Source organism: Microtus pennsylvanicus, chromosome 9 (assembly GCF_037038515.1).
Source record: "Microtus pennsylvanicus isolate mMicPen1 chromosome 9, mMicPen1.hap1, whole genome shotgun sequence".
Taxonomy (NCBI): Eukaryota; Metazoa; Chordata; class Mammalia; order Rodentia; family Cricetidae; genus Microtus; species Microtus pennsylvanicus.
In genome coordinates, this window is record NC_134587.1 from 109,465,023 (window position 1) to 109,486,199 (window position 21,177).

The following is a 21,177-nucleotide window of genomic DNA, read 5'->3' on the forward strand; positions in this document are numbered from 1 at the left end:
TCTATTGGACAAGCCACAGGAGTAAGGACACTCCACATGGAGTAACCCGTTTTGCAGAGCTACGGAAACAACCGTCTTTTGAATAAGCCATTGTCAATTCTGTAAAAATCTTATGAAATCATGGCATTTCTCCCTTCTATAGTCTCCCAGCAGTTTATAAACCTGACTTTTCCTGTAGGGCAACCGGATACCTTCCCCAGTGAAGCCCTGGTGAAAAAGCATTGTACTCAAGTCAAACCTTCATCCTCAAAGCCAAAATCTGCATAAAACTAGGGCCCCACAACTTTGACAGCACTTACTGACAAGAAGGGAGCCCATGTCTGCTATAGCAGCAGACTCAAGTACCTGTGATCTACTGACCTTTGCTCTGACTCAGTTAACGTAAGATCATAGCCTAGGAGATTAGCTGTTTAGACAGGAAAAAGGCCCGGAGTCACTAAAACTAGTTTCAGAGAGAAAAATTCTCACCTGGGCACCCTGCTGGAGTCAAAAGCAAAGTTGCCAAAAGAGATTTCCTTTTAACTCAACCAGCTAGCCGCTAATGAAAATCAAGCCCTTAGGTCATTCTGACTACCCAAGGCGAGTTCCCAGAGTTCCTAGCACTTCGTAGGCACACCTGCTCTGAGACGTGAAGCCCTCCTTATCAGATCCACTGGCTTCTGTGACTCTGAAAATGACTGCCTGATACTCTGGTTACTGCCCGTGGAATTGCTAACTTTTCGGTCTGCCTATATAAACTGAAAGCTTTGTGGAGAATGACCCCCTTTTTTCTTCCCTTCTTCCCCAAGGAATAAACACGCAGTAGGAACACTTGTTCTACCCCTCAGATCCCTCTCCCCAGCCAGTTTTCCCTGCCATAGCGAATCTTTCTGGACCCTGAGAGGTTAAATGGGCTTAACCCTAAAATAAACCTCGATAGCCACCGAGTGTTGACAGCTCTGTGGGCTGTTCTGTAGGAGCATGGAATGCAGGAACACTGAGGGCAGCCAGTGTGGTGGTGGCACAGTCCCAGCACTCAGGAGGCACAACAAGGATTTCTGTGAGTTCAAGGCCAGCTGTCCAGTAAGTTTCAGGACAATAAGGGCTACACAGTGAAACCATCTTGGAAAAAAAAAAAGACTAGCATTGTTGGAGTGAAATCTTCTGAGAAGTGCTACCCTATAGCACACTTAGGCTGTGTTCCAGAGGTGGCTGACAGTGGACCCTTGCACTTGAACTTGGGTGTGAGACCCAGGTTGTACTGGTTTTGAAGACAAGGAAAGCTGAGGTTTGGCACTGTGAAACCCTAAGAGAGCTATTGACTCAGTGTAGCCCAGGTACAAGAGAAGAGCACAGCAGCTGTGGAGCGAAAGTCAGCTGAAGCCTAGATGAGTTGTGTGCCGCAGAGGGCAGAGTCCAAGAAGTGACCCAAGTCCTTCGGAGGAGCCCAGACCAAGAGTGGATCCCAGACACAGGACAAGGTGTTGTTCACAGTTGGAGTTCAGTTTTACTTTGATTTTGATTGTGCCCTGGTTCTTCCCACTTGAAGAAAATATTAATTTTTATTTTACCAGAGTCTGCTGTTGAGACGGGGTTTCTCCATGTAGCCCTGGCTGTTCTGGAACTCACTCTCCAGAACAGGCTGGCCTCAAACTCAAAAGAGCCATCTGCCTCTGCCTGGGAGTACTGGGATTAATGGTGCGTACCACCACTGCTCAGTGTTTAATTTTTACTTTTTATTCCTTTTTACTGATTTTGTCCGTTGGTATTTTGTTTGCATGTTATGTCTGTATGAGGGTGTCACATCCCTTAAACTGGAGCTATGAGCTGCCCATGTGAGTGCTGCGAACTGACCCAGGTTCTTCTACAGGAGCAGTCAATGCTCTTAATCTCTGAGCCATCTCTCAGGCCCTCAGAGACTTTGGATTTTATAAGGGCCTGTAGAGTACAGTGGGCCTGGGGGAGATGTCATAAAGTCCAGGAGTAGCTTCATTGGTCCTGGACTGTCATCAAGCCTGAGGTGCCTGTTTTTAGGGTGGAAGCACTCACCACGAGGGCTGGAGACAACTAGGGACACTTGTTACTGAATCTCAGCTGACAGACTGCTGTCACGCCTAGGAGTGTCTGTATGAGGGCTGGACCTGGAGACAACTGTCATCAGCGCTACAGAGGCCCTTTACCTGTCAGGCCTAGGTCTGCACTGTCACCTTTCATGTCCCCTCCTCACAGGACTGACTTTTTTGTTCTGTGGCTCAGGATATCCTCCTGCCTGTCTCCCTAATGCTGAGATTATAGACATAAGCCACTATATCTAAGTCATCTCCTGTTCTTCCACACAGCATATGACATAACTCAGGCTGACCTCAGACGCCCAATGCCTCCCCGCTGGGGCCTCAGTGACTGCAGGGCGGGCCGGGCAGTGGGTCTGCTCCTCATTTATTCTGAGCACTTGACATGACAACACCATGACATCTTAGATTCTCACAAACACAACAACGTCCAAGTGTGACATCATCAGCGTTCTTTTGCATTTTACCAGGGACCAGAACCAACCTTCACCAAGTACTTCCAGGAACAGGAGCATGCCAGAGCCACGGCAAGCCAGGCCAGCACAGCTTTTGGAATCCATGGCCCTTGTGGAAGTGACCCTGGAACTAGAATGACAGGAGAAACACTGTGACAGGGATAAGGCCACACATATGTGCATCAGGTATCTTCCATAGCCCTGCCCACAAAGCAGCCTGACTGGAGAGCAAGGTGGCCTTAGGAGAGTGAGGACAGCATGGTGTATGAGAGGAGGGTCACGACAGCTCGCACAGACAGGTGTGAGGTACGTGCTCCCGCTCCCCACCACCTGCCCTGTCCCCAGAAGAGAACCCAAGAATGACATTTCTCAGGTTGGGAGGCAGTCCCTGACAGTCTCAGTTCCAGGAGTACAGGAGACTTGCTTGGCACCAGGGCCATATACCCGCAATTCCTTAATCATCTTGAAGACCCAATGGATCAGCACAAAATGCAGATGCCTGGAGAGAAGTTGGAGAGACAAGCTGTGTGCTCCACTTGCAGAGCCCACCATGGGCCAGGGTCCTGCTCCAACCCACAGTCAACATGGAAGCTGCTAGAAAAGTGAAAGAAAAGACCAGAGGACGAAGCTGCAGCCTGGGTCCCTGCCCTGTCTTCTCCCACCCTATAGACTGGTTCATGGTCAGACTGTGACCCAGCTGCAGTGAAGATCCTCATAGCTACAAAGACCTGTGAGTTGCCAAGACAAGAGAGCCAGGTGGGCCTGGGACTGCAGCAGCTATGAAGAAGGGGCACAGTGGGGCAACAGAAGCTGAGCATTATGACACAAGATCCTCCAGCTATGCTCATGGCTGACACCAGACCAGTGGTGGGAGGCTGGACCCCAGCGAGAGTATCAGCACAGATCAGGGGTGGCAGACATGGGCAGTGCTGGGCACAAGGAGGGCTCTGAGACAGTCATTCATTGCAGCTGAGCAGTGCTTCATCCTTCCAGAGGCCCAGAAAGAGTCTACGGAGACAGCACAGCAGTGTCACAGCACCGCCTTGTGGGAGCTGCACCAAGGCCAAAAGTGCACAGGCTGGGGTTTTCCTCAGGATATACTCCCCAGGAACAGAGACAAGCATGTGCTGGGCATGTAAGCTGTATTCATCTGGGGCTAAGATTTTAACAAGTCTCCCAAGACAGGGTCCTGCTACACAGCCAGGCTAGACTTTAACTTGTCCTAATCCCCCTGCCTCAGCCTGCAGAGCTCTCAGAAGTCTGCAGGAGCTGAGACACCATTGCTCAAAAGCAAGAATCCACATGGCTCCCTCTCCATCAGAGCCCAGATAAGCTCTGGAGACAGAAGGCAGGGCTCTCTCTGGAAGGTGGGGCTGTGTGGAGAACTTGCAGGGGAACCAGGCCCTGGGCACTAAGGCTGAGGAGCTACCTACAAAAGAAGAACAAGATGAAGGACAGAGTCAAAAGCTAGAAGGCAAGGGTGCCTGAGAGCAGTTGCTGCAGGTGCAGTGTCAAGGCCTGGTGGAACCTGACCCGGGGAGGTGGAGCTGGCCGAGTACACACCGAGGCTTAGGCTGCAGGCGTCCAGGGCAGGGTACAGGAAGGGCAAGGCTGCTTCGAGGCTTATCTCTGTCGCCAGTGGCTCTGATCTAGTCAGGAAGAGAATGGCTGTTCAGAACTGAGTTTGGAGCATTGTGGGAGAGAAGGTCAAGAACCAAGAATGAGGGCTGGCGACAGGGCTCAGTGGATAAAGGTGCTTGACACCAAGCCTGAGGCCCTGAGTTCAATCCCAGGGTCCCACATGGTGGAAGGAGAACTGACTTACAAGTTGTCCTCTGCCCTCCACACAGGCACCTCAACACACCTGCTTCACATATACACACAGTAAATGTTTAAAAAGGGGGGTGGAGCAAGAGTGGGAAGGATGAGGCCTGTAGGCCTAAGGCCTTCACAAGAACACCACTGGAGGTCCACAGGAAGGAATATGTAGGCTGGGCAAGGTCATAATCATCAAGTCTGTACTGGCTGCTTGACCCTGCAAGGGACTGTCAATTTTGAGAGAAACCTTGAGCAAGAACAGGCAAGGCCAAGGATGGCCTGCTCCCATGATAGTATGCTCAAAGCCCAGCGGAGGCACTGGAGGTGAGATGGGAAGCCTGGGACCAGCAGGCAGCTCCTTTGTGGAGGGAAGTTTCCTCCTGTGCATGCCTGGACAGAAAGAAGGGCACAGGCAGGAAAAGTCCTTTGTCTCACTCAGACTCTTTCTGATGGCATCAGGTGCTGGTTTGGGTCCTGGCACGCACCTATTTGCTGGCTCGCTTCTGTCTGTACATCTGCATCATGCGTTGGCGGAAGACGTCAAACGTGTCTTCTTTCTGCTCCGGCCCATCAGCCCCCAGGCCCTCTCCTTCTGAGAGAGTCCCCCTGCAGAGAAGAAACAACAGTCAAGGGTGGGTGCACAGGGTCATGGGACACAAGACACCTAGAAAGGAAACAATCACAGGGCCGGGGCATGGCTCAGTGACAAAGTGCTTGCCATGGATGGTAAGGCTCAGGGCTCTCTCCCTAGCATAGCAAAAATCAAACAAGTAAAACACAAGTCACAAGCCACAGTGGAAAAGAAAAAGAAAAACTAAGGCTACTAGCTCATGCGAACATGGCCTGGAACTCACAATCCCCTTCCTGCCTCAGCATCCCAAGAGTTAGGGTCACAGATGAGTGCCAGGCCTGACTGGAGACTTCCATGGGTTTGTTGCCTGACACAAGAAGATGCCTGATGCAGGGGTGTACTGGCACTAAGGAACATGCCCTCTAGATATACAAACAGGAGTTGAGGATCTGTGTCCCCACCTTGGCAGCCTGTAATGGCTTCTATAAACACCTGTGCCATAACTACCAGAAATGCTGCTTAGATTCCAAGGCCATGAACATCAGGTCAAAAAGCTGTCCAGATCTATAGAGGAAGGAGTTGGCCATATCTGTGCACCCAAATGAGCAGCTAATTAAAAACAATGACCCAGCTATATGTACATTGTGGCTTAGCCCCAACACAAGGCACCCAGGGTCCCCCCACCAGCCATGCCATACACGCTGACGGGCTCACGGATGCCCTTCCCAAGGGAGCCCAGGCCATGGCCTTCCTTCCAGCCCATCTTCTGCAGCATCTGGAAGCCCAGGTTCTTGTCTGTCAGCTTCTGCTGGGCAAACTCCAGGTCCTTGGGTTTCTGAAGAGAAAGAGGCAGGGGTGGGTGGACCAGTCTGCTCCAGCACGCACTGGATCCCCAAATGCTCTCCTAACCCCAGATGCCTGGGATGGTGAGCCCCACTCACCTCCAGCTTCCCTGTAACATCCCTGGGGGTGGGACTTCTTGAAGCCAGATCCCTTACCCCAGGGTCAGAACTGGCACCTGGCAGTGGTGCGGCATGCTGCTGCCCTGTGCTGAGCCTGTGAGGGAAACCCTGTGAGGAGGGCAAGGACCAGGCCAAAGGCTCAGCAGGAAAGATTGAGCAAGAGACCTGTGAGGACGAGTGGCCTCTCCAGTGAGTGGACCAATCACTACTTTCCTGTGTACTGCACAGTTTATATTGTAGGGCTGAACTGGGCGTCTCCAGCCCAGCCTCCTGGAGGCAGGGACACAGGCATGTCCATGCCTGGCTGCTGTCTTGGGGATGGGGCTTGCTGTGATGCCTGGGCCAGCCTGGAATTCCTGTACATAAGTAACCATCCTGCCTCAAGCTGCCTAAACACCTGGGACACAAGGGCATGCCCCACACCCAGCTCTGTAAAGTGTCTGAAGGTTCATCACAAGCGGCACCAAGTGTACCAATCCGATCTTGCTCCTGCAGGGGCTAAGGAGTGTCACTATGCAGTCACACACACCTTCTTTTTGGCTATGGGACGACCTCGAGGCCTGTCGTAGGCGATTCGAACTGGTTCATGGACTAGAAGACAAAAGGAGAGAGCTGTCCACAGTGAACATTGGCCCATGTCCTTAGAGACAGAAAGAAATGCTGTCTGGTGAAGACACAGCCCACATCAGTCAGCTGCTGGCTCCCTTCCCACCTCCAGCTCTCCAACATTCTGTCTGCTGAGCTGGGCCGCATATGGCTGTGATATAAGAGTGCTGGCCTGCACAGGATCTACTGCTTGGGCTATTTCACACGGCCACAGGAACTCTTTTGCAGCAGGCAAGTCACATCAGTACTGCATCCTTCTAGTTCCATCAAGAGGACACCAGAGGGGCAGTTTCAGGAATCCTAACTATCTATCAGTTGAGAACTCAACTCAGGAGAGTACCAAATGCTCATCATAGAAGTCACTGAAGACAATGCAGAGCTGCTAACTAATGCCCAAGGCACTAAGGCATCTGAGGTAAGACAGACATACTTCCTGGCAAGAAGCATGGTTCAGCTCCCCCATGCACCAAGATACAGTACACAAGGGTCACAGTTGGGCTAATGGCCATCCACTAACAGTGCTAGGGACACATAAAGTGTATCCAAGGACAGTAAGGTCCAATGGCTGCAGTCCTCCCACCTTCACTACAGGTATGGGAACCTTTGGGGACTCAGAAGCTAGGTGTGTCTCAAGGTGGGAAGGGGTGGGATGAGCGTCTAGCAGAGCCCAGTGGTGACAGAGCCCAGCAGAAGAGAAGGGGCCCTTTGTAAGCTCTTCTTACTGGACATGTGGGTCTTGAGCTAACACCTGGGAGGGCAATACACAATAGTTAAAAATACTTTTTTTTTTTTCAAGACAGGGTTTCTCCGTAGCTTTTGGAGCCTATCTTGGAACTAGCTCTTGTAGACAGGCTGGTCTTGAACTCACAGAGATCCGCCTGCCTCTGCCTCCTGAGTGCTGGGATTAAAGGCGTGCGCCACCACCGCCTGGCTTAAAAATACTTTCAAATCAAAGCATAGGTTCAGGGCCCTGCAGCCATGGCCTAGCTGGGCTCCCCTGCCAACATTACACACCAAGGAGAACTTGGTTGTGGTAGCACACCTGCAGTCTAACCTTGTGGGAGCTGGGTGGGAGGAGCTGGGTAGGAGGAGCTGGGTGGCCAGCACAGGCCACACACGTATGTTCTGTCTCAAAGTAAACCACCACAAAATCCAAAAAGACACTCAAATCCTAAGCCCTGAGAGCAAAAAACCCCGTGCACTAGGCCAGGCACTTAGGAACCATCTTTACACACAGGCCAGCAGGCATTTGGAGGAAGCAGGGAGACTGGCTGCCACTGGCACATCTGGAATGGTCCCTGGGAGTGTTACTTCCTCCCTCACAGGACTCTGGGGACACTCACCCTTTGACTCCTGGATGAGACACACCCTCTTGGGGGCAGGAATCATGCCGACTTTCAGTGACTTGCTGCTGATTCTCTTCCTGGGGAAGCAGCTGCCAGAGGCCTGTGAGAGGCCAGGGGTGCTGGCCTGGTCTTCCCTAGACCCCTCTCCAGGAATGCTGTCAGTGGGGGAGCTGCCCTCGGAGCCTGGACACTTGGCGGTTCTTGCCTGTGGTCTGAGGGTACAGTCCTCCTCTCTGCCCTCATCCTCCTCGTCATCTTCTTCCTCCTCAGGCAGCACCTCAGGGCCCTCCAGTGTAGCCTCCTGCTGGGAACGCCCCTCTTCCGGTTCACCCTTACCCTCCTTTCGAGTTGTGGGGCTCTGCGCTGAGTTCCCCACCTCACCAGTAGACTGGAAGGAAATGGATGGGCACAGTTCCAGCACCTTCTCCCGGTAGAACTTGAAGGCTGAGCTGCTCTGGTCGTGCAGGAACCTGAGGATAAAACGCATTGCTGCAGAGCACAGAGGCAGCAGCAGGACATGATCTCTGCATGGCCATGCTTTGGCTTCACAGCCTGCCTAATGGGAGACAGAGTGTTGAGAACTAGGACTAGGTGACTCTAATAATCTTCCCTGAAGTTCATCAAGACAGGATGCTCATGCAACATTCATGAGCCTCCACCCCCATTCCATCCCAAGAACCTCAAAAAAAAAAAAAAAAAAAGGCAGCTCAGCCAGTAAAAACACTTACTACACAAGTGCCTGAGAATTGAATTTGGTTCCCAGGGCAAATAGTCTGCTCAGACTGTTTCCTCTGACATACTTAACTGTGCGCATGCACACGCATGGTCACACACACTCTTAAAAAGAGATAAATCTTAAAAATCAAAAAGCCAAGGTGGAAAGGCAATTGGGGAAGGACATCCCAGCGTCAACCTCTGGCTTGTTTGTCCATACAGAAAAATATACCAACCCCCATGGACATACACACATAACACCACACAGGCACACACTCTAACAAGTACAAAGTGATTGGCAGTGACAGTGAATGTGGATGTGAGAGCTGGCAGGCAGAAGCAATGGGAAGGTACAGGGTGACTGTCAGCTTGGCTTGGGGGGCAGAGCTGAATGGCTGTGGGGCAGCAGGTGGAAAAAGCCTGCTGCAGAGCGTGTGTACCACCAGCCACGGGGGACTCAGATGGAACAGAAGGAGAAGGAAGGCTGCTGGTAGCACATCATAGGCTCTTCTGCTCCCTGGCCTCCAGAAGCCTGCTGTGCCTCTTGGCCTTGCCACTAACTGGGAGAAGTGAAGCCAGATTGATCACAAACTGGTACCTCAGAAGCCATGACCCCAAATCAACCACCCTCCTGTATGTTATCTGTGCAGTTTTCTGACACGGGGGAGGGGCAGGACCTGTGGGTCCCGAGGGAGGTTCCCCTCATGAACACAGACACATGGTTATTGGACAGCCTTGTTAAAAGAGTATCATGACTGACACTGTGGGCTGGTGAGGGACTCAAAGTCAATCAGGGGTACACACACACAGGTGGGAAAAAGAGAGACGCCTTGTTAGGAATTTTTCCTAAAGCGAGCTTTCTGCCGACATAAAAATCCCAATCATGCCAAATCATAACTAGCCAAATTAAAAAAATATCCAGGTTTAATGGGATTGCTGACCACCAGGAGGAAGGAACAGAGACAACCTGATTCTCCTTTGGGAGCTATCTTAAATACCCTGTGGGAGGGGTCCTGATCTCCCCCGCCCCAGGAGGGTTCAGGACCTGGCATGCTGGGATTTGGAGTCCAGACAAATACAACTCTCAGGCCTGGGGGCTGGGGGCTGGGGGCTATGCTCCCAACTTAAGAGGCCTGGAGACATTTTTTGCAGTGCTGGGCAAGAGCAGCTGAGCCAGCATTTGGCACTGGGCTATGCAAAGGGGGCAATGACAGATGCACACACAAGATGGCTTCCGGTTGCTGAGAAGCGTTAGTGGGAAAATCAGACTTTTTTATTTTAGAACAAAATGGATTAAAAATTCCAACTGGGCCAGGCGTAGTGGTGCACACCTTTAATCCCAGCACTCAGGAGGAAGAGGCAGGTGGATGAGTTTGAGGCCAACTTGGTCTACAAAGCTACATAGAGAAACCCCATCTCAAAAAACCCAAAACCAAACCAAACCAAACAAAACCAAACTTTCAGCTGGGCATAATGCTGTACACATTTAATCTCAGCACTCAGGATGCAGAGGCAGGTGGACCTCTGTGATTCTGAGGTCAGCTAGTCTAACAGCGAGTTCCAGCCAGCCAAGGCTGTACAGTAAAGACCCTGTCTCAAAAGCAAAACTCAAACTTCTCCCCTCACCATTTCCCCACAAATTCAAATATGGGGACCAGCAACATGGCACTCCCTGCCTCCAAGCCTTGACAACCTGAATTTGATCCCTGGACACACATGGTCAAAGAAGAGAACAACTCCTGCAAGCTGTCCTCTGACCTCTACACTTCAACCGTGGCATGCACTCATCCGTCAGAGTAAATAAACAACGTAATAACAAACAGATCCCACTGGGGTATGGGTATGGGGCTCAGTGGATAGGAGTGTTTGCTGTGCAGGAGCCAGAATGCCAGAACAGCGAACGTTCTTTTCAAACTGTCATCTACACTGAATTAGAAAAAAGGCCCAAGTAAAGGGCTGATACAAAGCATCGGTCAGCACAGGCCAGCAGCATGGCACCCCAGGTCTCCAGGGAGGAGTCAGTCTAAGCAAAAGAGTCAAGGGTCAGGGCTGAGGAGTGCAGGACACAGCATGTACACACCAGGCCCAGGCAGCCAGAGTAGCATGCTTTCTTTGCACAGGACTTGTAAGTTCTTTAAGATATATAAGCCAGCCTGTCTACCTTCTGTCCATCCTTCTGTTCTGTGCTTTTTGAAGCAGGATTCCCTATGGATCAAGAATGACCTTGAACTTTCCGCCTCCATCTTCCAAGAGCTAGCAAGACTACTTCATGTAGCTTACCCGGTGTTGAGAACATACACCAGGGCTCTGTGCATGCCAGGCAAGAAGTCTACCAACTGAGCTCCAGCTCTGGCCCAAACCTGCATGTTTCCAACTACACCCCAGTGCAGCACCATGAACAGATTCAGGCCTCCTGCACCCAGCAAACATTCAACTGCATTTTCAGTCAGACCATGACATAGCTCTCCAACAAGCAGGAGGAAAGCCAAGTGCCAGGCTTGGTCCTGGGAACACATGGGTACAGTGGAGGTTGGGAGATCTCACAGGGTCTCTGGAAGAGCCCAGGACAACCCCATCATAGAGGCCTTCCACCATTAGGTTAGCGTTCCCTCAGCAGCTGGGGCTCTTCAGGGCTGGTTTCTGGAGTTTTCTCTGATGACCTGTGGTGAGGCACATGCACAAATGCTGCTGGTGTACTCAGTCTTTGTGTGAGGACTGAGGGACAAGAGGGCAACGGGTCTCCTGGTGATCTAGGTGAAGGCTGACCCACAGGATGCCAGTGCTGGGCCCGGCTCAGCTGAAGGCGTAAGTCCATCCTGTTGGCTCAGTGTGTGGCTGGGGGCGGATTGTGTGGGTACAAGGCACATACCACAGGTCAGGGTTGTCGGTGCTGTTCTCTATGCTGAACTGCTCAATCTCAGGGCCCACCTGAGCCACAAATCTGGCCAACTTCTCAGCAGTCTCCATGGTCTTTGGATCCACTACAAAACAAAGCAGTGGTTGTGGCTCTTAGATTGAGTCAAGCCACCTCCCCTTGATCCTTCCCTGTACCACATGACTCTGGGGTCCTCTCCTTGTTCCAATTAGTCAACAGGCAGACTGTGGCAGAAGCACCAGCAGTCCCATGGACACTTGGGCTGGCTGTCATCCTCATTACATCAGCCAACAGGCTGCCAAACTGTTGTTCAAACTCTCAAAGCTCAGGTCAGAAGATGCCCTGCCAGAAGCTCAGGACACTGCTGGAGTAGCCAGGAGCAGAGAAACATGGCTTGGGCACTGTGCCGCCTGCATGTGTTCCACTGAAAGCTATTTAGCACTGGGCAGAGGACAGGTAAGCTGCTGGTGACCACATGGGCCATCATTAACCTCAAACTTGGGCAGGGGCAGAGTGACACAGAAGGCATCCAAGGAAACACCATGGGGGGCTTGGGTTGCATGGGCCCTGCACCTGTAGATTTGACCAGACCAGGTTGAAAATACCTGCAATGGTCTCGGGGTACAGCTTGGGGGTGTTTGCCTAGTAGGCCTGTGGCCCTGCACTCAATGGCCAGCATTGCTGAACACAAACCAATGAAGTCACTTAGCAACTGCCTCTATCTGTTCCTCACATTTTTTTTTAAAGATTTATTTATTTATTATGTATACAGTGTTCTATCTGCATGTATGCCACCAGACCAGAAGAGTACACCAGACCCCATTACAGATGGCTGTGAGCCACCATGTGGTTGCTGGGAATTGAACTCAGGACCTCTGGAAGAGCAGGAAGTGCTCTTAACCTCTGAGCCATCTCTCCAGCCCCCGCTCCTCACATTCTTAATCCCTCCTAAATAATACAGAATTATTTCTGTAGATTATTATTGTTATCATTATCATGATTATTATAAGAGACAAGGTCTCACATGGGTGCGGCTGACCTTGAAGCCCAGGTCATACCTGCTGGGATGACAGGTGTACCCCACAACAGCCAGTTTCATGTAGTGTGAGTGTTGGGCTAGTTGTTGTAAGCAGCCTAGACAAGATGAAAATGTAGTAGAGACCAGGCAGAGGGACAAGGATGCAGCAGGTCAGTGGCTGTAAGTTCCAGTCCAGTCCCAATCAGGGCTAGAGAGTGAGACCCTATCTCAAACAAAGTAAGCTCTTGCAGGCCATTGTGGCATATGCCTTTAATCTTAGCACTTGAAAGCAGAGGCAGGGAGAGCTCTTTGAGTTTGAGGCCAGTGTGGTCTACATAGTGAGGTCCAGACCTATATGGAGAGATCCTGTCTCAAAACGCTCACAAACACATCCAAAAAATAAGCAAAACATCAAGAGCGTGTGTGCTGGTTCTCTGAAAACTCTGTCCTTTTCCACAAAACTTTTGCCTCAGTGAACTCTGGCACATGTGAGGGTAACTGTGGTGCGAGAGACCCAGCAAGTACCTGGACAGCACTTTGTCACCTGGATCAAGGAGTTGGGGCTCAGGAGTAACATCAAGGACAGCATGGCCAAGTGCCCATACTGTTCCAGTTCTTTTGGCTACTCCAGCCTGCCACCTGGCCTTGATTCCTGAGCACCTGGCACCCCCACCCACCATCCCAAGGAACCCAGATGAGCATGGTGACAGGAGGGGTAAGGTGAGCACCTACCATCAGCAGAGGGGCAGGGAGAAGAGGACGGCAGGGCTCCCGAGTCATCCCCTGCTGTTGGCCGAGGAGACGGGCCCAAGGCTCCAGGGCAGGAGGGCTGAGGATGGGGTTTGGCAGGCTCTGGAAGGCAGTCCTGGGCAGCATCACTTGAGTCCCGTGGTGGTGGCTTTACCTGTAAGGAGCCTCCTGCAGTCTGGCGGCCACGGTGCCTCTGCTGAGCGCCTGAGGACAGGGATGTGTGCTGGGCAGTGCCAGCTTTCTTGGCCTTCAGGCCTCGAGGACCCTGAGAGCGAAGCAGCCGCCTGCGCTGCCACGGGAGGAGTCTACGCTTGAGACTTCGCACAGCTTGTGCATACAGCATAGCACGCACTGCGCACTGTGCTGGTGTTGGCCTCCGTTCCATGATGGGCCAGCTGTGGTTCAGTCGTTGTGACTCTGCCAACTTCAATTTGTAGTACTTATATTCCAGGCTGTTCTCATCAGACAGAAACCTGCCAAACAGACACAAGCAGGGTACCGTGAGAGCACTACTGTGCTCAGCAAGGCATAGTTGCCCTCCGAAGTGTGGCGCCTGCAGCCCTCTGTTGTCCAGGTGCCTCAACAAAGTCAAAAGCTTTGATCTACCTGGTTTATTCTTAATCCTAACACTGAGGAGGCTGAAGCAGGAAGACTGCAGAGAATTTAAGGCCAGTCTGGACTACAAAAGAAGCCATTATCTTTTTATTTGTTTGTAGCCCAGGCTGGCCTCAAAGTCACTTAGATCCACCATCCTCTGCCTCCAGAGTACTGGGATTAAAGGTGCGTAAGTGAGAATTGGTTGGTTCTTTCTTGACTTTGGTCAGCTCAGAGCAGGAGCTACAAGGCAGGCAGAGGAGCACCCGTCACATGGCTAGGTGGTCAAGTGCTTCCAGAGTTTTCTGTGTGCCAGTGAGGCAGGTGTGGCAAGACTGAGGAGAGTCTGATGCCCTAGGGACAGCTGAACACACCAGGCTGCGGTGGTCACCTTACTGCCTCCCTCACGTACAGGGTGTCAAATCTCTGCTGGATGTGAAACAATAGAAGGAACGGGAGCCTGTGTCCTCCAGTTTGATCTGGCATTTGTAGTGGAACTCTAGTAAAATCATGGTATCTAGGGTAAACATTAGAATGAAATAGTTTATTTCCAGAAGTACCTAGATCTTGAAGAAAACATTATAGAAGATGGTGGTTGTTTTCTGTTATCTATAAAGTTTTTCTGAAGAAGTTTTATAGCCTTTGCATGACTTTGGTCACAAGACTATCCTGGCACACCTGGAGAACCTTGCAAACAGCGCACAGTAAGGACTGAAGCTGCAGGGGTATGATGCTTTCCTTCAGAAAAGGTTTTAGATCAGTGGGCTTTGGTATGAGGAACTTCTGCCCATAAAACCACCTTTGTGTAACCATCATAAGTGTGCTTCTGCAGTGTTTGAGGTTCAGCTCTTCAAAACTGTCCCTCCCTGATGCCACAGAGCCTTAACTACTTTCTGGAGTGACCCTTTTTCTTTGATTGTCCCATACAGCACGGAACACCTAACAGGCATTCAACAGTTCATAAAACAAAAACAAAGCACAATAATAAACACACACACAAACAACTATCACAGGTTCCTCGACACAGAGAAGGTATGCTGTTTGGGGGTCAACTAAGCCTGGCTGTAACAAAGAGAAGGAACTCCCGTCACTTTTGTCCCTTATCAATGTAGTCCAACAGCTATGGACACAGTCACACTGTCTCTGGTGTTTCCAGTAAGCTGAAGACTATGTAAAGCACCCAGGAGGGTGGATGAGGTGGCACACCTGGGATGGCTGAGGCAGAAGGATCTCAAGTTCCAGATAAGCCCAGACTACACAGATTCTCAAAAATCAAAGTAAAACCATGTGCTGGAGATGTGTTTCATGCAGGCAGTACACTATTCTGCATAGAGCGCTGAACAGCCAGAGTTTAGTATCCAGAGGTCTGGACCAACCCTTTGCTGATACTGGAGGGAACAACTGAAGAGCCCTAGAACAGCGATTGGGAGTTTCCCAAATGCTGAGGGAACCATTGGCAAAGCCCTACTGCCATTACAAGTTAGAAGTCATGTGAGAGGCAGCAACAGAGAGAAGCATAGGCTAGACACCTGTGTGTGCTTCTCACCTGCCACCCCAGCATTAAAGCAGGAGGACAGCCAGAGTTCAAGGTCAGCTGAGCCAGACTTGGGGAGAATGAGAGTCCATCAAGAAAAACAAAACACCAAGCTCGAGTGTGGCTCAGGGGTAGATCATTTGCCCAGCATGTGAGGCCACTATGAGTCCCATCCCAGTGTTACTCTACAGAAAGAAGAAAATGTGGTTAACTGTCATTAAGTACTGTGTGGTGGCTTAAATAATGGCTCCCAAAGATTCACATAGTTGAATGTTTTATCAGCAGGGAGTGGCACTGCTTGAAAAGGATTAGGGGATGTGGATTTGGAGGTATGTCACTACAAGTGGGCTTTGAGGTTTCATAATTTCAAGGCAGGGGCTGGAGAGATGGCTCAGAGGTAAAGAGCATTGCCTGCTCTTCCAAAGGTCCTGAGTTCAATTCCCAGCAACCACATGATGGCTCAAAACCATCTGTAATGGGGTCTGGAGCCCTCTTCTGGCCATCAGGCATACACACAGACAGAATATTGTATACATAATAAATAAATAATTAAAAAAACAAAAACAAAATAAAACCAAAATCTCGAGGCAGATTCCGTGGCAATTTCTTCCTGTTGCCTGTGGATCAGGATGCAGAACTCTCAGCTCCTTCTCCAGCATCACGTCTGCCCACACACTGCCATGCTTGCTGCCATTATGACAATGGACTAGACTAAATCCCTGACGCTTTAAGCCAGCCCCAATTAAGTGTTTTCTTTTATAAGAGTTAGTGTGGTCAGCCAGGCAGTGGTGGCGCATCTCTTTAATCTGAGCATTCAGGAGGCAGAGACAGGTGGATCTCTTTGAGTTTGAGGACAGGCTGGTCTACAGAGCAAGTTCCAGGACAGGTTCCAAAGGTACAAAGAAGAAACCTTGTCTCGAAAAACAAAAAACCAAAACAACCACAATGAAAAAAGTGTTGGGATGGTCATGGTGTCTCTTCACAGCAATAGAACACTGACTAAGACAGAAGCTGGTACCAGGAGTAGGGTATTGATATGATGGTCTGATCATGCTGCTTATTGGTAGGAAAGGGATTTTGGGACCTTGGATTAGGAAAGCAATTGAATGCTTTAAACAGGACTTAATGAGACAGACTAGTAGAAGCACTGAAGACAGATGTAGGATGGTCTGGCTCAAGAAGTTTCAGAGGGGAAGATTATTATTAAGTGGCCCAGAGATTGTGCCTGTGATATTTTGGTGAAAAATGTGGCTGCCTTCTGCTCTTGTCAAAAAATCTACCAGAGGCTGAATTGAAGAATTTTGGATTAATGGCTTTGGCAGAGGCTATGACTGCGTCCTGTGGTTATTGGTGCTCACTCTCATGCAGCTCTGTAATGGAACATGCAAACTCGACAGTTTGAGGAAAAGGAGCACCAAGAAGTACAATGGCGCTAAGTCTTGCGTTCAAGGAGATAAAAGTTTAAAAGACCAGGCGGTGGTGGTACGTGTTTTTAATCCCAGCACTCAGGAGGCAGTGGCAGGTGGATCTCTGTGAGTTCGAGGCCAGCCTGGTCTACAGAGCAAGTTCTAAGACAGATCCACAGGTCCCAAGAGCTACAGAAGAACCCTGTCTCAAAATACCAAAACAAAACAGAAAAAAATTTAAAGGGAATGATGAACTAAGGGTCAGATCCCACTCAACTAAGCTTCCAACTTGTAAAACAAAATTAAAGAAAAGTTAGGGTCAGTTGTAATATTGCTCACCTTTAATTCCAGCACTGGGGAGGCAGAGGCCAGGAGATCTCTGAGTTTGAAGCCAGTCTAGTTTACAGAGTAAGTTCTAGGACAGCTACATTTAGGCTGTGAGGAAATCAACTTACGAAAAAGAATTAAATAAAGGTTTAAGCAGGGGAGGACACCACTGAAAACAGAAAGCTGATGAAAATGTATTTGAACCAAGGAGCCATATTTCAGTTCCAGCAAGCACAAAAACTTGGCAGTTTCAGCCACATGGTTCTGGTTTTAGAGTCAAGAGTACAAGAAAAGGGGGCTGGAGAGATGGCTCAGAGGTTAAGAGCATTGCCTGCTCTTCCAAAGGTCCTGAGTTCAGTTCCCAGCAACCACATGGTGGCTCACAACCACCTGTAATGGGGTCTGGTGCCCTCTTCTGGCCTGCAGGTATACACACAGACAGAATATTGTATACATAATAAATAAATAAATAATACAAGAAAGGAATTGTGGAATCTCCCTCCACAGCTAGGAGAAGCCAGCGGCTAGGCATGTATCAGGTATGTCCCTGCATGTAGGCGCAGAGAGGTCACTAAGTGAACTGTACCCTAACTAGGTTCTGGGCCATTAATAGCAGTTCCTGTCTCATGGTTCTGGTGCTGTCTCCACTTGAGAGTACCCACTATGCATGCATATCCTACACTAAATCTCCTCTCTCGTTACTCTGTCCGTCAAGATGGGCACCTCTCCTTCACAGTGGTTCCCCTCAAATCTTAGCTTTCTCAATCAATGCCTATTTCCAATCTTCTGGTGGTGATCATCAGCTGCTAGGCGATGCCCAGTGTCCATGTGGCAGAGGCAGTCCTCTTAGGACCACGTCCCTCCAGTAAAGTCACCCCTAGGTCCCTATACCTGGGTGCCTTCTTACCAAGCGGTCTCAGCTTTCCTCACGAATCTAAGGCCATGTGGCCTCCTCCCCTGCTTAACACTGGCTGAAGCTAAAGCCCCACATTTGATTTCTGCTCCAGCTCACTTCAGCTACATATCATCTAAGCACAATGCTTCTATATGTAAACAGATTATATGCACAATGTAGAGCAAGAATGGTCACAGAGCAGCTCACATACAGCCAGTGTGGAGTCACAGAATGTTCAAAATACCACTGAGCAACCAGGGCTGGGGCAGAAGGATCCCCTCAGCCCAGAAGTCTGAGCAGAGCTTGGGCCACAATGTAAGACCCCATCTGCTACAATTTAAAAAATAAGTAAAAAGGCTGGGTGGTGTTGGTTCACGCCTTTAATCCCAGCACTCAGGAGGCAGAGGCAGACGGATCTCTGTGAGTTCGAGGCCAGCCTGGTCTATAAGAGCTAGTTCCAGAACAGGCTCCAAAGCTACAGAGAAACCCTGTGTCAGAAAACCAACAAACAAACAAACCAAATCAAAACCAAACCAAACAAAAAATAAAATAGAGGCTGGAGAGATATCTCAGCTGTACTTGGTGTTTCTAGAGAACCCAGCTTCAATTAACAACACCCAGTTCAAAATGGCAGTTCAAACTTCCTAACTCCAGTTCCTGAGTATCTGACACCCTCTCTGGCCTCTTTAGACACGGCATGAACATGGTATACAGATATACATGTAGGCAAAACATATATTTTCTTTAAATAAGAACATGTCATTAAAAAAAAAAAAGACAAAATAAGCATGCCTACCAGTAAGCAGGGTCCTGCAGAAGTAGTGTTCTCTCCCTGGGTGACAGCCTGCCTTGGATGACACGCATGACAAGCTGGTCAATGGTGTCCACCACCCTGTGATCCGCCCGCTGGGGGACTGCTGCAATACACAGAATGGATGTTGTAAAAACCGGTGGACCACTCAGGCCTGGAGACCAGGACAGTGAACGAGAGGGCAGCATAAAAGCCCAAGCCATCAGCAACTGGAACCTTCAATCATGGGACACTGGTGTTGAAAAGATGGAAACCTGGGTGAAATAGAAAATGTCCTTCTGAGCCGGGTGGTGATAACACACACCTTTAATCCCAGCACTCGGGAGACAGAGGCAGGTGGATCTCTGTGAGTTCACGGCCAGCCTGGTCTACAAGAGCTAGTTTCAGGACAGGCCCCAAAGCTACAGAGAAACCCTGCCTCAACAAACCAAAAAGTCCTTCTGAAAAATGTCCTGCTCCAGCCATGAGTAGTGAGTCCCTTGGTTGTACACGGAGTGAGGTGGAAGCTCAGGAAGGAGCTGGGTAAGCAATGACCCGCTACCACTGTATACAGGCTGCTTTAAGCCTGACGGCTTGAGTATTAACCCAGAAAACAGGTGCAAATGAGACATAGCAAGAGACAGAGGTGCCATTGTGTCCCTGTGGCCACAGCTTCTCAGGAGGTCAAGCAGGAGGACTGTCTGACCCCAAGAATTTCCAAACAGCCTGGACAACATAGACTGTTTCAAAACAAACAACAACAAACCCTGGGGTCACAGAGATGGCTCAATAGCTGTGTACGCATGAGGACCCAAGTTCAGATCCCCAACATCCAAATAAAGAGCTACGTGTAACAACGACTGTCTAACCCCAGTGCTACAGGAGGTGGCAACCGGAGGATGGCTGGAGCTTGCTGGCCAGCAGCCTAATTCCAGGTTCCGTGAGAGACGCTGTCTCAAGGGAATAAGATGGAGAGTGATAGACAGGACAGCTGATGTCCTCCTCTGGCCTGTACATTCCCTTATATACCACATACTCATATAATACACTCATACATATGTAAACACACACACACAAAACACCCAAACCCAAACACCATCGATGGGGCTGAAAAGATGGCTCAGTAGTTGAGAGCGCTTTTATTGTACAACTATGACAATCCCAATACCCACAGATAAGCTGGGTTTGTCGTGTGCAGCACTATCTATGTGCATGTAAATATATTTGGTACGTGTTCATATGTGCCTAAATGGGGAGGCCAAAGGATGCTGGGTGTCTTATCCTGTCACTCTTCACCTTTATTCCTTGAGACCATCTCATTCATTGAACCTGGAGATAGGCTGGTGCTGGTGGCCATGTCAGAGGAGTAGCAGATGGGGATTGATTGGCCCACCAGGAAACAAAACCCTGATGGGTAAATTTCGGGTAGACAACGTTCCCGAGAGCTTTGGCCCCAAAATGTTTCTTGCTGCTGCTGTGTCTTTGCATGTTTGCTGCCGCTATTTTTCTCTGGTGTCTGGGCATAGTGTGAATGGGCATAGGGAGCGCTCCAGTGCCTTTAATGAAATATGATCATCTGGAAATATACGTTCTACTGGGCATTTTTACCTGTAGATTATTATAAAGATGATTTCCTCTAAAGTGGTACTGTTTAACTGAAGCAATGATTTTATACAATAACAGTGTTAGTTTAAATAGAATTTTGATTATTGAGGGTTTTTTAATAAACATAGTAAGAGATTATGATAGAGTGGAAAAATTAACATAGGTAAACAGGTAAACGTAGGATAAAATGTTGCCCCTGCCTATGATAAAACAGAAGCTACAGAGGATTAAAAAAAAAAAAAAGGGCTGGGCAGTGGTGGCACACACTTTTAATCCCAACATTGGGAAAGCAGAGACAGGTGGATCTCAGTGAGTTAGAGGCCAGCCTGGTCTATAAAGCAAGTTCTAGGACAGCCAGGGCTACACAAGGAAACCGTGGCTCTAAAACAAAAACAAAAACCAAGCAAACAAAAATCCCAACCCAAACAAATAAAAAAATTAACTGATTTGTGAAAGCAAGCGTGCCTATCATGGAGCTGGGGGCAGTTAGAAGAAAGCTTGAGGGTGTCTTTCTTCTCCTCTACTATGTGGGTCATAGGGACTGAATTTAGGTTTATTTTATGTCTACATGTGCGTCTGGGGACTACTTGTATATCTGATACCCATGGAGTTACAGTTGTGAGCAGCCATGTGAGCAGCCAGTGCTCTTAACTGCTGAGCCATCTCTCCAGTATCCCCTCTTGTTTTCTGAGTCAAGCTCTTGCCATGCAGTACCCAGGCTAGCCTCAAGCTTGTAGCCATCCTGTCTCTCTTGGCTCCCAGGCTAGGGTGACAGGCCTGTCCCACCATGGCAAGGTAAAGGAGCATTGCATGTTTGTTGTAGGAATGGGGTACACTAGCTAAACCAGCCAGGCAATTCTAGT

At 49.6% G+C, this 21,177-nt stretch overlaps 1 protein-coding gene across 24 annotated transcripts in view; it reads right to left on the reverse strand.

Moving 5' to 3' along the window:
• Positions 1-1,468: 1,468 nt before the first annotated feature.
• Sugp2 (SURP and G-patch domain containing 2) overlaps positions 1,469-21,177 on the reverse strand; it is a 30,655-nt gene continuing 10,946 nt past the window's right edge. For 4 of the 24 annotated variants that reach the window (XR_012911895.1, XR_012911903.1, XR_012911907.1 and 1 more), the window contains 10 exons: positions 18,716-18,836; positions 13,146-13,636; positions 11,390-11,501; positions 7,804-8,276; positions 6,384-6,445; positions 5,834-5,962; positions 5,591-5,727; positions 4,807-4,927; positions 4,067-4,152; positions 2,399-3,932 (listed from right to left, as the gene is read on the reverse strand). Coding sequence is in view for 11 of the 24 variants with exons in the window: in XM_075987249.1 (XP_075843364.1) it covers positions 4,807-4,927; positions 5,591-5,727; positions 5,834-5,962; positions 6,384-6,445; positions 7,804-8,276; positions 11,390-11,501; positions 13,146-13,636; positions 18,716-18,836 (1,646 nt within the window). In the remaining 13 variants the exon portion in view is untranslated. Of the gene's footprint in view, positions 4,153-4,806; positions 4,928-5,590; positions 5,728-5,833; positions 5,963-6,383; positions 6,446-7,803; positions 8,277-11,389; positions 11,502-13,145; positions 13,637-18,715; positions 18,837-21,177 lie in introns of those variants that run through there. The other 20 variants (XR_012911905.1, XR_012911899.1, XR_012911906.1 and 17 more) reach the window with 13 other exon arrangements.